At 36.5% G+C, this 15,883-nt stretch overlaps 1 protein-coding gene across 1 annotated transcript in view; it reads left to right on the top strand.

Moving 5' to 3' along the window:
* ca10a (carbonic anhydrase Xa) overlaps positions 1-14,630 on the top strand; it is a 296,564-nt gene extending 281,934 nt beyond the window's left edge. Inside the window, exons 8-9 of the mRNA XM_056470210.1 lie at positions 10,976-11,150; positions 14,508-14,630. Of these exons, the coding sequence (XP_056326185.1) occupies positions 10,976-11,150; positions 14,508-14,530 (198 nt within the window). The 3' untranslated portion in view covers positions 14,531-14,630. The remainder of the gene's footprint in view (positions 1-10,975; positions 11,151-14,507) is intronic.
* Positions 14,631-15,883: the final 1,253 nt, after the last annotated feature.

Genomic DNA, 15,883 nt, shown 5'->3' with positions numbered 1-15,883 from the left:
TGCAACATATAGCCCACAGTCAGTGCAAACTTCTCATATGCATCTTTAATCTTCAGCAGCCCATGTAACCTCTGTTAGAGAGTAATTCCATCATTCCAAGTTCATAATAGTCCAAAAGGTGATGATAATAGTTAATCATGGCAGCTTGTTCATGTTTTAGGTGGCTGAAAGAATCATTTGCTCCTTTGTTTTTTCCAGCTTCTCCTTTGTTTTTTTTGTGCTTCACTCTCGCGTTTGTTCATTTCTGAAAGGATGTCAGAAGCACTTCAATAATCATGTGCACATTATTATCATCAGCTCAAGTCATTCGTTAATTCAAATATAGACGTGTGGCGAGCTCACTCGAGAAAGCGAAACCGCTTGCGCTTTAGACGGCCTTGTAAACTACTATGGTGCACAGGGTAGATTCTGCTCTTCTTCTTGGCTTTGTGGCTGTTCATCAAGATGACAACAAGGTTTGTTTAGGCTCGGATCAACCATGGCTCGTTATTATATGTGTATATATATTATTACGGTTTAAATACTCGCCTGTGTATTTAAAAATGCCGCTTGCTTTGTTTTCATTCTGCGCTGGTGACGTTTCACTGTAAACCAACAGCGCTCAGCTGCGCATCTAGCTCCACCTTTTGGTACCTTTTTGTTGTGCTAGGTACCCTTTCGAAAGGGTACCCAAAAGTGGTCCGATACGATTAGCTTTTTGGTACCTTTTGAAAGTGGAAACGGGCATAAAAGCGTACTGAACCGTACCGTACTGTACCACCCAGTGGAAACGGGCCATTAACCACATTTTAAATAATGTGTCAAAACAAGCATTTTTTTCAACAAAGATTTTCTTTAAAAGAAGAATTTTTAAAAATTATAGTAAATTAAATATTAATACATTTACTTGGACATGGGAAAATTAAAACCCATTTAAAATGATTTAAGACCTACAAGACAATCTTGCAGTGAATTTAAGACTCTTTAAGATTTAAAATGTAGGACTTTTTAAGACCCTGCAGGACACCCTGACTATCCTATCACAAAAAAGTAGGAAAAAGCTATAAAAATAGCGAAACACAACAGTAATATTCCAGAACAAAATTAAATTAAAAAAATTATAGTTAAACAGTGGAGTGATCCTTTAATAGTTGTGTGAATTTACCACAGCATTTCTAAAGATAGTGACTGCAATGTTCCTGTAAAATAATGAATCATTTTTTATGAGATAATAAAAAAGATTGTAGTTTTAATAAATGATAACTAGAATACCTCTAAACATCATATTTTGGGCAAAAGTAGAAATGCATTTTAAAAGAATGTTTCTTATTTCAGTGTTTATTGTTCTAGAGTTTTCTTAGTCTTTTTTCTCACTAACATACAAGCTGTGTTTGATGCTATTCAGATACAATACCCTCCACGTCAATGATCTGACCGAGAACACTCTGACTTAACTCTTGTTTTCTCTGTGACATGAGTCATTTTCAAAGCCATTTTCTGAGGTACCACATGCTGTGTTCTCTGTTATGGCGTCACACCTCCAGTAGGGACTCCCATTCCAGACTAAATACTTTGAATGCAAAGAATTGTCCTGATAAAAAAACATTGTCGGAAGTAAAGAGCGATAATAGAAGTGGCCTAATAGAAGCCAGCCATTTTGTTTGTTTTGTTTACAAACAGTGACTTGTATAGATGGCAAAACTGTTGGGAAAGGCAGTATTCTTAAGGAAAAACATTTATTGTGAGGGATGGTATAAGGTATTCTTTGTTAACGCTCTGTGTAGTCAGCTCTAATTAATTCTTGGAATAGATAATGGCTAACTGAAGCCCCAGGTAATATCACAAAGTCTTGAAATGATGTGACTAAGACTTTTAAGCCTCAGTCGTTACTGTTCACTCATTGAGGAGGTCAGAAGAGAAGTGATTTGTGTTGTAGTCACAAAGTACATGTCTTTAATCGTTCAGACTGAAAGAGTTTCAAATTAGCAAGTAAAGTGGAGTCAAAGAAAAGCACGATAACGGTTCCTCGCTGTCTTCATTAATGCTCTTTTACTACTTGCTAAAAGCAGTCAGAGTTTCTGAAGAACTCTGTAGTTTGCATGGAAAATGCGGCAGTGTGTCATGAGTGATTCTATCAGGTGTCATTTAATTACAGAACACTGCTGGGTTCATCCTGATGTATTTGAGTGCACTAAAAAACGTTTCAGCGTCTTAATGAATTGAGTACACTTCAAGAGACGTGATGTTAGCACCATGGGTTTTCACATTATAAACTGAATGAATGGGACATTCCTTTCTCCTGGGATATTTTATGTTGTCTTCAATTTCAAATGAAGTTGTCACTAATAATATGCTTTCTCTTTTCTTTCCCCAACCCTCACCTGTTTTCCCTCTCCTGTCTATCATTCTGTCCTTTTTCCCCCTTAACACCTGTTCTGTTTCAGATATCTGAGACTTCGAATTTCATTTCTCAATCGCATGTTGAACAGAGACACCATCACAAGAATAACATACAAGAGTAAGTGGAAGCATTATATTGTTACCGTTTGACATGAAAACTGATTTGGTTTCTAAATGTGATCGATAGCACTGGCATTTGGTGATGGAATCAGATGTGTTTGCTCATACCGTGCAGTGAATATCAGGTGTATCTTCATCGGCTGTGAGAGTTATGTAAACATCTGAGACTAGCTGTCGGTGAGGGAAGCTGGAGATTTTGCATCTGTGTATGTTTATCATGACATCTTGCGGTGGGGAGAGAATAAATGACAGAATCATGTTATACATTCATGGATATGTCGAGTCTAAAACCACAGACTCAATAACTACATACAGAATATCACATAGGGAAGAAATTCAACTGAATGTATCTAGGCACAATATTACATGTTAAATAAATGTAGATCACATATATACACACCTCTGTTCAGAGGTTTATCTGTTAAATGTCTCATACTTATTTATTTATTTGATTGGAAATATATTACTTTTATTATAGCTTTAGAGATGTCAGTTTTCTTTCAGGGATGGCAAAACTGAATTTTTTTAGCAGCATTACTCCAGGTTTAGTATCAAATGATGCTTAACTCTTTCCCCAGCATTGACATCATCTTATCAATTAAGAGGCGACACTTGCCAGCTATTGACACATTTTTAACGGTAATCTGTGTTTTAGGTGTACAGTAAGGGAAGTCCTAGCACATGTCCTGACTGAGTACTGGGACTTCTGGGTTTCATGAGTGAGAAATACATAGACCAGGTGTGCCCAAACTCAGTTCTGGAGGGCCAGGAACTCCTGTGGAGTTTAGCTCCAACCTGAACCAGCTAATCAAGCTCTTACTAGGGCTGTTTCTCAACACAGAGAATGATCTCGCATTCTTGTGGAGATCAATCATGACAAGTTACTTGGGGAGAGTCAACGGAGAAGACTGCAAGAACACATGCTGTGAGAATAAGATGCTGCGTTTTGTTTTTTTCCTGATGGTCACATGACCTTCATGAATTTTAACAGAAAATAATTTAAACATTACAACATTCAAACAACAATTTACTGTTTTTTCCCTTATCAATGACATCAGTGATTCTCAAGCATTGTTCACCAAGTACCACCTCAGACAAAAAATGGTCTCACCAAGTACCACCATAATCACCAGTGTTAAAATACAGTAGCGTAGTAGGCCTGATTAAGCAGCTACAGCACTGCACAGTTAAAAAAATGAGGCAGATTGATACCTATTATTAACAATATGTATTATTGTCAGCCACTTTAAACATTCTAAATGGTTTGAACATTAACTTGCAGACAAAACTGTTATTCATTCATTCATTTTCTTTTCGGTTTAATCCCTTTATTAATCAGAGGTCGCCACAGCGGAATGAACCGGCAGCACATTTTAAGCAGCGGATGCCCTTCCAGCCGCAACCGAACACTATGAAAAGCACTGTTATTAAAAAATGAAAAGAAAACTGCTGTTCTTGTAAAGTATTAATTCATCAAAACCTGAAAATGTCACTTGGACCTAATAAATATAGGCTGTGTCATATATGTATAATATATAAGTGTGTATATATATATATATATATATATATATGTGTGTGTGTGTGTGTGAGTGTGTGTGTGTGTGTGTGTATATATTCTATATATATATATATATATATATATATATATATATATATATATATATATATATATTATATATATATATATATATATATATATATATGTGTGTGTGTGTGTGTGTGTGTGTGTGTGTGTGTGTGTGTATATATATATATTATGTGTGTGTGTGTGTATATGTGTATATATATGTATATGTAAACCCTCTAAATCAATCCGACCTCTTTTCTTGTAAATGGGCATTTTCTATCAGGCTCCTATAATTAGGTTCAGAAGTTTCACTTAATAGATAATGAAAAGGTTATTAGCTAGTAAATAAAATAGCTTTTTTTTCAAAATTATCACTTTAGACAATTTTTGGGTTTTTAACAAGGTAAATTTTCTTTTGCATCAAAACCAGCTAAATCCACTTCTGCTTTTTTTGCAAGAACCTCTAAATCCACCTATTGGGACAAGAACAAGTGTAATTAGTTTCAAAATCACTAAAGACGCAATTAGAAATTATTTTACTAAACATAAAACACATACACACGTTTTAACACATTTGTAATAATTATTTTACCAATAATGCAGCATGGGGAAAATCCTGAGTTTGCAGTAACTGAAACGCCAACACAACAGCAACGGTCTGCAGAAGGGCTTCTCTAGCACGTGTGTATCTGCTCCGCAAGAACCGCACGCATCTTCCTCTGGCTGTGTGCCAAGCGGACTGATTTTTAACATCTAGCACACTAGCATAATCGTACACTTAGCCAGTGCTGTCTGATCACATGAGTCTCGGTGTTATCGTACGTGTCAAAGGGTTAAAAGTTCATTTTGTTCTTATATTATTCAGCGATTCTTTCGCGTACCACTGGAAGGAAGCCCCTACCACAGTTTGAGAACCACTGAATTACAAAGTCAACATATACAAAAGCTTTACAAAGACACTTTAATTGAATATAAGTAAATAAACACCTTTTCTATGTGTTTAAGATGTTTACTGTCTGCATTTAATGCGTCCCTGATAGCAAGAACACATCTGGGTTATTTCACACATCCTCTGTTCTTGTAATCTTGAGTATTGGAACTGCACTTTGGCTGTTGATGATGACGTTACATGAGCAACACATGGACGCAAGATTGTTTAAAAACACATATTGGGAAACTACTAGAAGCTTTCTGGCAGGTTTGAATTGCAACACGTTGAAACTATACTCTGCAGGACACTGGCCCTCAAGGACTGAGTTAGGGCTTCCCTGACATAGGCGATCACTGTAGATCAGACACAGGTAAAGTAGCCGATAAACGGTTGAGTAAAATGAAGAGTTACACAGCTGCACAGGCTGGCATTGATGGATCAGTGAGAGAAATGCTTTTACAGACTTCGAAACTTCTAGATGTGTTGTGGATAGACCAGTAGCTCATCAAAATTACCTTTGCTTACCTCTGGCTTTTGAGAAATTGAGAAAAATGCATATAGTAAACTAATATGCAGTCAAGTGGTAATAAAGCACATATAGGTGAAATAGAATGCTTGGCTGTTTATTTTGATAAATAATAGCCTCTTATATTATTGCTGTATACAGAATTCTGGTGGAAAAAGAGGTAAAGTTGTCCAGTTAGTTAATTTACTGCTGTATTCTTTTGTTTCAGAAAATTAATGTTCTTAAAAAAGTTTCAGAATTATTTTTTTTGTTATTTTTGAAAAGATACTTTAACCATTTGAGTTAGATACACCAAAAATGACCTTGTGTTGGCTGTCTGAACAAATGAGAACACAGACTTTACCACTCATCAATTGTGTCCTACCCAGTCAAGGCAACAAGCAATAAAAGTATCTCTACTAATGTTTTTGAATGTTGCAATAGGCTGCATTGCAGTTTGATGCACCAGGATTCCACAGCCACACCAATAACTTTAACTCAAACTTTAAAGCTGCAGTTTGAAACTTAGGACACAGTAGCAGTTAATAAATTAAACTGCAGGAAAAACACTGTTGCTGGAGCTGCTTGTCTCTGTTTATACATATGACGTGTCAGGCACATACCATTAGATCTGAAATGGTCAGAATATAAGAGAGAGCAACACACTACTAAAGTTAGGAAGTATGGATTATATATAACATTTTAAAAAATCATGCAAGCCAGTTATTGCATGATAGACTATGACTTAAAAGCTACAACAATGTTATTGTGATGGGACATATGATCTTTCGATATGCAGTACTCAGTACATAGGTTCTTGCAACTTTGCCATGCTTGTAGTTTAGAGGAATGTGTAAAATAAAGTTGGTGTGTGTGCACGGACGGAGTCCAGGAGTCCACCTGAAAGGGTTGGTCTGGTGTGCAGTTCACATGAATGTTTACATCATGGAAATAAGCCTCTATGAATCACCAGCTGATCGTGCATTCCTACACACAAAAATCTGATACGGCAATATATTCAAATAACATATTTAAAATACAAGTTCATGTTTTGATTTTAAAAAAGTCATATATGAAACATATATTAAAAAATTGTGAAAGTTTATATATGAATATGACAGCAGTGGAAGGACTATACTGGATCTCCAGTGAGAACCGGACCAAAATATTTGTGCAACACAGGTCATGCTAATTTCTGCCAAAGACAGATATTTAATGTTTTTATAGTAATTAATTAGGTGATGATAGAGCGTGATCTGAATCAGCTTGTCAGGTAAAAATAAAAACATTTATAATGTGTGTATGTAATACTATTATGTTCATATGAAATATGTCTGGGGTTTTTTTTTTTTGCTTTGTTTTTATACAAATGTAAATGTGTTGATTGTAACTATGGAAATGTCTGGAAACTGCTTCCCACATAAAAATATCTTAATTCAGTGTCTCACATAAGATGCTGAAAGGCAATATCATCATTCTAATGTTATTATTGTTGTGAATAAAATAAATGTTGTACTTGCTCATTGAATTAACAATAGGTTCTTTTCTGTAGAAACAAAAGTTTGACCTCTTGTCTGAGCATATTTGTGTAATTATCCAAAATTTGGCTCTTTGTCAAAAGAAACAGTGTTGTTAACTTTCATGAACACCTTTTTTGATCATCCTCTGAATTAGAATTAATTCTACAACTTCTTCCTAATTATTAATTGACAGCAGCAACTTGTATGCACAAGACTTGAGTAAAAAACAAAGGTGTTGAGAAGTAAATGTATTCAGCCTTAATAAATTAAAACCACTTCCTAGTTTGGGAATATTTCATGGCCGTCGCTGACATGCAGTGTAGAGGAAATGTACCGTGGCATTATCCTTTTAACTCACCAGAGGGACTTTTGAAAAAAGGCCTTCATAATTGAATTAATAGGGGTGGGATAGAGTGGATGAATAGATAGTGTTCTGACCCCTGGTGGCTGGTGCGTGAACACAGGCTGGCTGAGCTCAGGGAGGACTCAACAGCGCTTGCAGAGGGAGGCAAGAGGAGCGTGGGTTTTGACAGCTGTCAGAGCCTCCCCACCCTGCTCCTCTGGCCTCCCGCTCTGTTCCCAGTTCAGTCTTTGCAAACGCACTACTACCAGCCTTCGTTTTCACTGGCAGTGGAGCCAGCGCATGTATTTTTCAAACACATCCTCCTCCTCGGCGGCCAAAAATAATTATTTATGCCACCAAAGCTATCAAAGTTCTGCGCAATGACGCTGGTGGAATTGCAAACATGCAGGGAGATAGAGTGGTAATCAATGGGATAGAGGGAGAATAACGAACTATTTCCTCTGGCTGACGCGAGTCGGAACCTATTACTTGTCTGTTGTCAATGCAAGGTGGGTTCAATATTGCTGTTCTTCATAAATCCAGTGGCACATTATCTCATGTCAGCCTGCTATTGTGAAGTCAAAATAACATGCGCTGTCACCGTCTGACAACAAATCAAAGGCAAAACATAAATGCTGAAAAGAACTGTTCAGAGCACAGATAGAACACTTTTTGTTGTTGCTTCTCTTTTGCTATTGTCGTTTCCACATTTTTTAAGTCATTCTTTTGTTAGTTATTGAATTTGAATTTGGATGAATACTTGGCTGGAAAGTACACATACTTGTGAACTGTTTCTCTAGATGGGTTTTTACTGATAAGCAACAACATTTTGGCATGCTTTTGCTCCTTTTCTATAGATGATGCATACCTTCTCTCGGGGCTAAACATTGAGGAGGTGTATCCAGAAACGGCAAGTTTTATCACTTACGAAGGGTCTATGACAATCCCACCATGCTACGAGACCGCAACGTGGATTCTAATGAACAAGCCAATCTACGTCACAAAGATGCAGGTGAATTATTGTTCGCTGTCAAAAATAGGTTTGCTGAGAATTTTATGTCTATATTTGTTTACAAAATTAAGTATACTAAGATACAAATCTCATGAAATAACAAAATGGCACACTAGCAAAGACATGGCGCAAGAAACATAAGAGTAATAACTACCAGATCATATTATGCCTCGTTTCCACTTAGTGCTACAGTTCGGTTCAGTATGGATCACTTTTATCAGGCTTGTGTCCACACTGCCAAATGGTACCCTTCTGGTAGGCGGGTGTACGACAGAAAGCTGCAGTCGACATCATTCTCGCTCAAACAAAAGTAAAAAAAATCAAATAAAATAAAGTTGTATGGGTCATTCACATATGATGTGAAAAGCACTTCTCACAAAACAGATGCATTATAGACATAAATATTATGAATAAATGTTAATTACTGACCTTTCTATGAACAACATTTGATTATAGCTGTAGATAAATGATAATGCAAAATAGCCTACTGTAACGTCTGCAATCATATAAAACAAATAAATTATATATATATATATATATATATATATATATATATATATATATATATATATATATATATATATATATAATAAACACACTGACACACATATATATATATAATATATATATATATATATAATATAGAGAGAGAGAGAGAGAGAGAGAGAGAGAGAGAGAGAGAGAGAGAGAAAGAAAGAGAGAGAGAGAGAGATCTATTTCCTCAATTCTACACACAATACCCCATAATGACAATGTGAAATTTTGCAAATTTTGTTAAAAATAAAAAACCTGAAAAATCATATGTACATAAGTATTCACAGCCTTTGCCGCGAAGCTCTAAATTGAGCTCAGGTACATTTTGTTTCAACTGATCATTCTTGAGGTGTTTCAGCAGCTTAATTGGAGTGCAACTGTGGTAAATTACGTTGATTGGACATGATTTGAAAAGGAATACACCAGTCTATATAAGGTCCCAGGGTTGATAGTGCATGTCAAAGCACAAACAAAGCATGAAGACAAAGGAATTGTCTGTAGACCTCCGAGACAGGATTGTCTTGAGGCACAAGGCTGGGGAAGATTACAGAAACTTTTCTGCTGCCTTCATCATCCATAAGTGGAAGATGTTTGGAACCACCAGGACTCTTCCAGGAGCTGGTCGGCTATCTAAGCTGAGTGATCGGGGGAGAAGGGCCTTAGTCAAGGAGCTGATCAATCACCTGATGGTCACTCTGTCTGAGCTTTAGCATTCTTCTGTGGAGAGAGGAGAACCTTACAGAAGGACAACCATCTGTGCAGCAATCCACCAATCAGGCCTGTATGGTAGAGTAGCCAGACGGAAGCCCCTCCCTGCCAAAAGGCATCTGAAGGACTCTCAGACCATAAGAAACTAAATTCTCTGGTCTGATGAGACTAAATTTAATTCTTTGGAGTGAATGCCAGGCGTTACGTTTGGAGGAAATTAGGCACCGCTCATCACCAGGCTAATACCATCCCTACAGTGAAGCATGGTGGTGGCAGCATCATGCTGTGGGGATGTTTTTCAGCAGCAGAAACTGGAAGACTAGTCAGGATAGAGGGAAAGATGAATGCAGCAATGTACAGAGACATCCTGAATGAAAACCTGCTTCAGAGTGCTCTTGACCTCAGACTGACAAAAATATCAATGGAGTGGCTTCACAACAACTCTGTGAATGTCCTTAAGTGGCCCAGCCAGAGCCCAGAGCTAAATCCTATTAAGCATCTCTTTAGAGATCTGAAAATGGCTGTAGACCATCGCTTCCCATCCAACCTGATAGAGCTTGAGAGGTACTGCAAAGAGGAATGGGCAAAGATTTCCCAAAGACAGGTGTGCCAAGCTTGTGGCATCATATTTAAAAAGACTTGAGGCTGTAATTGCAGCCAAAGGTTCATCAACAAAATATTGAACAAAGGCTGTGAATACTTATGTACATGTGATTTTTCAGGTTTTTTATTTTTAATAAATTTGCAACAATTTAAAAAAAATCTTTTTTACAGTGTCATTATGGGGTATTGTGTGTAGAATTTTAAGGAAAAATCCATTTTGGAATAAGGCTGTAACATAAAAAAGTGAAGCGCTATTAATACTTTCTGGATACACTGTGTGTTGTGTGTTGATATATATTATATAGTATAGTATATATATATATATATATATATTAAAACTGGCAAACAGTCACACAATGCAACCATATGCAGGGAAGAGGCATTTGGTATATACAACCATTTTTTTCAGTGTACCTTATTCAAACAAACAAACAAAAAAAACTATAGCAAGATCCATTAGTTGAGTTACTGAAAGAATTTCAGAAGATCAAATCAAGTCTATCTTTTAGAGTTATTTACTTGATCTAAAAATCTATTTTTATGGATTCGGCTATCGCCAGGCTTCTTAAAGGCAGAACTTGTCACTTTTGACACTGTTTTGATCATATGTAATATAATCTGTTCTTGAATGACACACTCACGTAGCTCTCTAGACACTCTTTGATGCGGGTCCGTTAGGATTGGATTGACTGTGCGATAATTGCCTGACCTGCCAAGAGAGAGTCGATATAAAATCTCTGCTTGTCCTTACAGATGCACTCCATGCGACTGCTAAGTCAGAATCAGCCCTCGCAGATATTCCTCAGCATGAGCGACAACGTTCGCCCAGTGCAGCCTCTGAACAACCGCTGCATCCGCACCAACATCAACTTCAGCATGCAGGGCAAAGACTGCCCCAACAACAGGGCACAGAAGCTGCAGTACCGAGGTCAGTGAAGCTGTGATCTCTCAGTCTGCTTTGAATTAGAGACTAAAGCTGACTATGACAGAGCCAAGTGTGTGTACAGCTTTCATCATTGACTTCCCTCAACAACACCACCTCCAAGACAGAATAACTCTGTTGATCATTATGAACAGATTTGCTGAGAACTTTAGGGGAGAACTTGGTTTAGTTTTCAGGGAGCTTGGAATGGTGCATCAGATACAACTTTTTTAAAGGTGCTTTTTCTACCATATGCTCATTTATTTATTTAAATGATCTAATTGCAACACTTCATAAAGCTTTTAAGAGGATCCATGAACATAAGTAGGCAACTGTATTTCTAATGTGATGTGTGTTTTATTGTTGTACAACACACATACTAGATAAGTGAAATGAATTATTCAGCACCATTTGAGCAAATATTTCCACTAAATTCCTTAAACTGGCCTTTATTTTGTTAATAACTACAAGTAATCTCCTCTTGACCATGCATCATTTATTGACCAAGAGCCTTAGGAATCCCAATAAAGCTCAGACAGCCATGGGCGTTTTATAATGTGTTTGTGCTTTAACCAGAATGCTTGAGATATTGTTGCAAATGGTTTCAGCAGTAAAGCATCATAAGCACTGGGGAAAGTCTACTTTATTGAGCTTGCTCTTACCGCATGAACTTCCTTATATAGCAGTGAAATGAGTAGTGTGGCACTAGTTTGAGAGGTTACATTTGCCACACTGGTAGGCGATACAAAAAGATTCCTTCCTTTTATTACAGTTGAGTGGTTAAAGGATGTAAATATCTTGGAGGAGAAGAAACGGAGAGAGGTAATTTAATTAGCGTTGGATACGCATCTGAGGTCATGTATCTTAACCCAGGGAGACGTGTGCTTTTGTAGCAGGCATAAGTGAGGTGTCTGCAGGCTAATTGAATGTTAAATTTTAGCTTGAGGTGGTGATATGCAGAGTGCAAGCGAAAACTGTAATTCTGGGAAACTGCACAATGAAATGAACCAAGGCTTACAAGAACATCAGCCAGTACTGGATGAAAAAAAAAAGAAGGGCATTATAATTTTTTTTTCCGCACTGAACCACAGATTTATACATTACGGAAGACAAAATAAATGAATTGAATGATTCCTCTTCAAAAGATTACATTAAAGAAGCACTGATGTGTTTTTGCTGATACATATACATGCACCTCTAGTCCTGAGCAGTGATGTTTGCTTGTTCTCAGGGTTGAGCAATATGATTTCCTAATACCATAGCTCTAATATAAGTAAGGGATAATGTACATCTAGGTGATTTTCCCTCGCAGAATTAAACCAGACAGGCTTTCAGCAGCCCAACAACAAAGCTGAGGATTGGTAAGCACAAGTCTGAATAGCTTATTCAGTAAAAACACCCTTCTAGATGCATATTGTCCTGCTTATTTAATGGCTATTTGACACAAAACTATTAGACCCAAAAATCCTGATCTGAGCTGTAGTTATTAAGTATTTATCATGTGAAACAAACAAAATCCCCTGAACGCAGCCTACACTAATCTACAAACTATTCAGTTACAAGATGGTGCCAAACAGTCAAGAATAGCAGTGTGAAAGATAATATATATATATATATATATATATATATATATATATAATATATATATATATATATATATATATAAAATATAAATATATTATATATAATATATATATATATAATGATAGTATATATATCAAAATCTAGGGCTGTGCGATAAATCTATTTTGTATATTAGTATCAATTAACTTGAGTATTTTACAACGATTGTTTAAAGTCCCCCCGCATTTGCCATAGAAACATACAAAAACATGGCAAACGAGCAAGGGGAGAGTACTCAGAGAAATGTTTGCGCTCTTTAATATGGAAGAAGAAAAAATAAAAAAAAACACGGATGCACAAACACACCCACCAAAAAACATGCATAATTCAGGGTTCTTGGTCACGCATTCACTGTGAGAGATTGAAACTGCATGCCACACCTTGTATTTCTCACAGTAAGAAATAATGTATAAGACAAATAATGGAGAAGACGTACATATGAAAGCAATTGTTACCAATCTATGTTGGAATCCAACGTTGCTGTTACTGGATAAATGATGTGACCTAGCCGCAAAGACGTTCATTACTGTAAATATCAACACATAACTCAAACAAAACTTCGCTCAGTGCACTAGACTAATCTACCAGAAGCAGCGACTCAACGCAATAAAAATCAATAAAATGCAACCCACTAGCCTAATGTGAGTATTCATATGAACTCATATAACACAAAATAACCTCTGAATGCATGTTTATTAAATAAAAAACAAATATATTAAATCTCTTGAAAAAGGTTTCTTTTTTAATAATCATTAGAATTTACTTTCACTGCAATTGTATGAAATGGTTTAATTTATATTATTATTTAAAGTCTTGTATGCAATTATAAATAGATCTTAAATTTGATATATAAGTTACAGCTTTTTTTCTTTAGAATTTTTTATATCCTATAATTATGATGAGGTTCTCCAGGTTAATAACCTTCAACTCCAAGTCTTTTTGGGGTTTTTTTTTGCGTGGGGAAAATTTATCTATTTAAATTGGGGTTTTTTTTATGGCCATATCTCCCAGCCCTAATATAATCACATACAAAATACATATAGCAGAAATACTGCAATACAAAATAAAACTGATGTCAATTGAAACATCATATTTAACAAACCACAATATAAAGAAGCAAAATCAGTCAAAAGAATAATGAGCAAGTTTTCATTCAGGATAACAAACAGTAGTCATCATTTGAAGTGGATCATAGTTTTTGGACAAGTTTTTGATCCACTTCAAATGTTGACTTCTGTATATTAAGCTATAAAACGTAATATTGCAATGAAATCTAGTTGCTCTGGAGTGAATAACTGATGACTGTGACCAACTGTGACCAAAAATTTCACAATATCCTTATCTACAGACATCTGTCATAGTCCTGAATAAGTAGCCATCACAGGAGTGCTTTCAGTGTCCAATGGGAGGCTAAACGGCTGCCAATGTGCTGGAAGTCCTATCTCAGAAATTAATGACGTTTTCAAACAGCCCTTATCCTTAAATACCCTGCATGTTTGCAATCTAAACAACTACATTTTGCCTAAAAGATGCTGTAGTGAGTTTAGTCCTCTGCTTGGCCCTCACTTTGGGCAGAGTAATACACATGGCAGAAACAGTACTGATACTGGCAGAATATCGCACAGCTATTAGCCAATCAGATTTGGAACCAGGAAGAACTGTTGTATGTGTATATAGTATATGATCTCAATTGTAGTAGTTGAAGAATGTCATAATAATACTATAGTTTTCCCCTTATAGTGAACGAATGGCTGCTGAAATAGAGCCAGGATGCAGACCAACCCAAGAACACTAGCAACATGGAAAAGAATGAAGAGGAACAGCTCATGGATAAACAGAATGAAGACTGACACATGTCCTGCCAGATAAGTCATGATGTTTGTAAAGAAAAAAAAACAAAAACACCCCTCAGAAGAGACTCTGCACAGTTGGCAAAGAGATCCAATTTCATACATCCAATACAAAACCCGTGACATACCTACACAAATGTTTGATACCTTTTTTTGGGAAAAGCAAACAAAAAAAAAATAACATGTATTGCATAGGCTCTTCACGTATTGAACTGAATGTTTTTAGCCTTGTACATATGGACAACTTGCTACATCTGGGGAAAAGGGACAGGACATTGAAGCACCCTACCAATACTGAGACATCCTTGAACATAACTGCATTCTCAATCTTTATTCTGGCTCGTGCTGTGGAGAACAGGAGCAGAGGCAGCCTTGCAGATTTATTATCAAGACAAAAACCATCATAAAGAAGACTACGGCGTGAATGTTGTCCGTGGGGAAAAAAAAAGAAAGTGTCTTGGCCTTGTAAATATAATTATTCATGCTGAAAATGAATAGGTAAAGATATAAATAAACATTTAAAAAATAATAATATCAGAAGGAAAATAAGTCAAAAAAAAAAGTTGAATATTTTACGCTTGGCGCACTTTCTGGAGCAGAGCTGATGCCTTTTTTCTGTTTCATTGTTTACAATGGTCATACACTGTGTTTGATTAATGTTATCGGCCCAATAAATGTGTTTGGAAAGTTCATTTTTGTAAATATTTTTCTCTGTCTTCGGCTGCTCATGTAAATATGCTGCACAAAACTCTGAAAAAGAGGGAGAAAACATCCGCAGTGTTTGGTGCGAACATCTTAAGAGCCGTTTAGAAGCGAACTGTTCTATTTTTGACTGAAATCAAACTAAATATCTGATTAATGAGGCTGACGATGGTTGCAGAAACACTGCAGTGTTGATTTGCTGTGTGGCGTCAGCGAGTGAAAGCTTCATTGATCTCCCACGCCACCTTTTGGTTTAATTATATCTCAATCAATGAAGCATACCTCCTGTTTTAACCCCGCTGTGAGCAAAAACACGGCCCGTGATTCTAGTATTTTATCATGTAGCGCACAGATGGCTAATAAAAAGATAACAAGAGGCAGAAAGTTTCAACAGCAAGCGCTCCTGGTTATTGTGGCCACTTTTCCACCAGGTCTGCAGTGGAAACCGAATTGAGCCTTTTGATGGATAAATACCGGCTGTGTTTTACTCTTGAAAAATAATCACCTGCGGCCTACAGCACATATCAGAGGGGCAAACTCACGTCTGTTCAGTGATACCACCTG

This window comes from Danio aesculapii, chromosome 12 (genome assembly GCF_903798145.1).
Source record: "Danio aesculapii chromosome 12, fDanAes4.1, whole genome shotgun sequence".
Taxonomy (NCBI): Eukaryota; Metazoa; Chordata; class Actinopteri; order Cypriniformes; family Danionidae; genus Danio; species Danio aesculapii.
The sequence above is the reverse complement of the archived record's forward strand: the minus strand, read 5'-3'. Positions and strand labels throughout refer to the sequence as shown.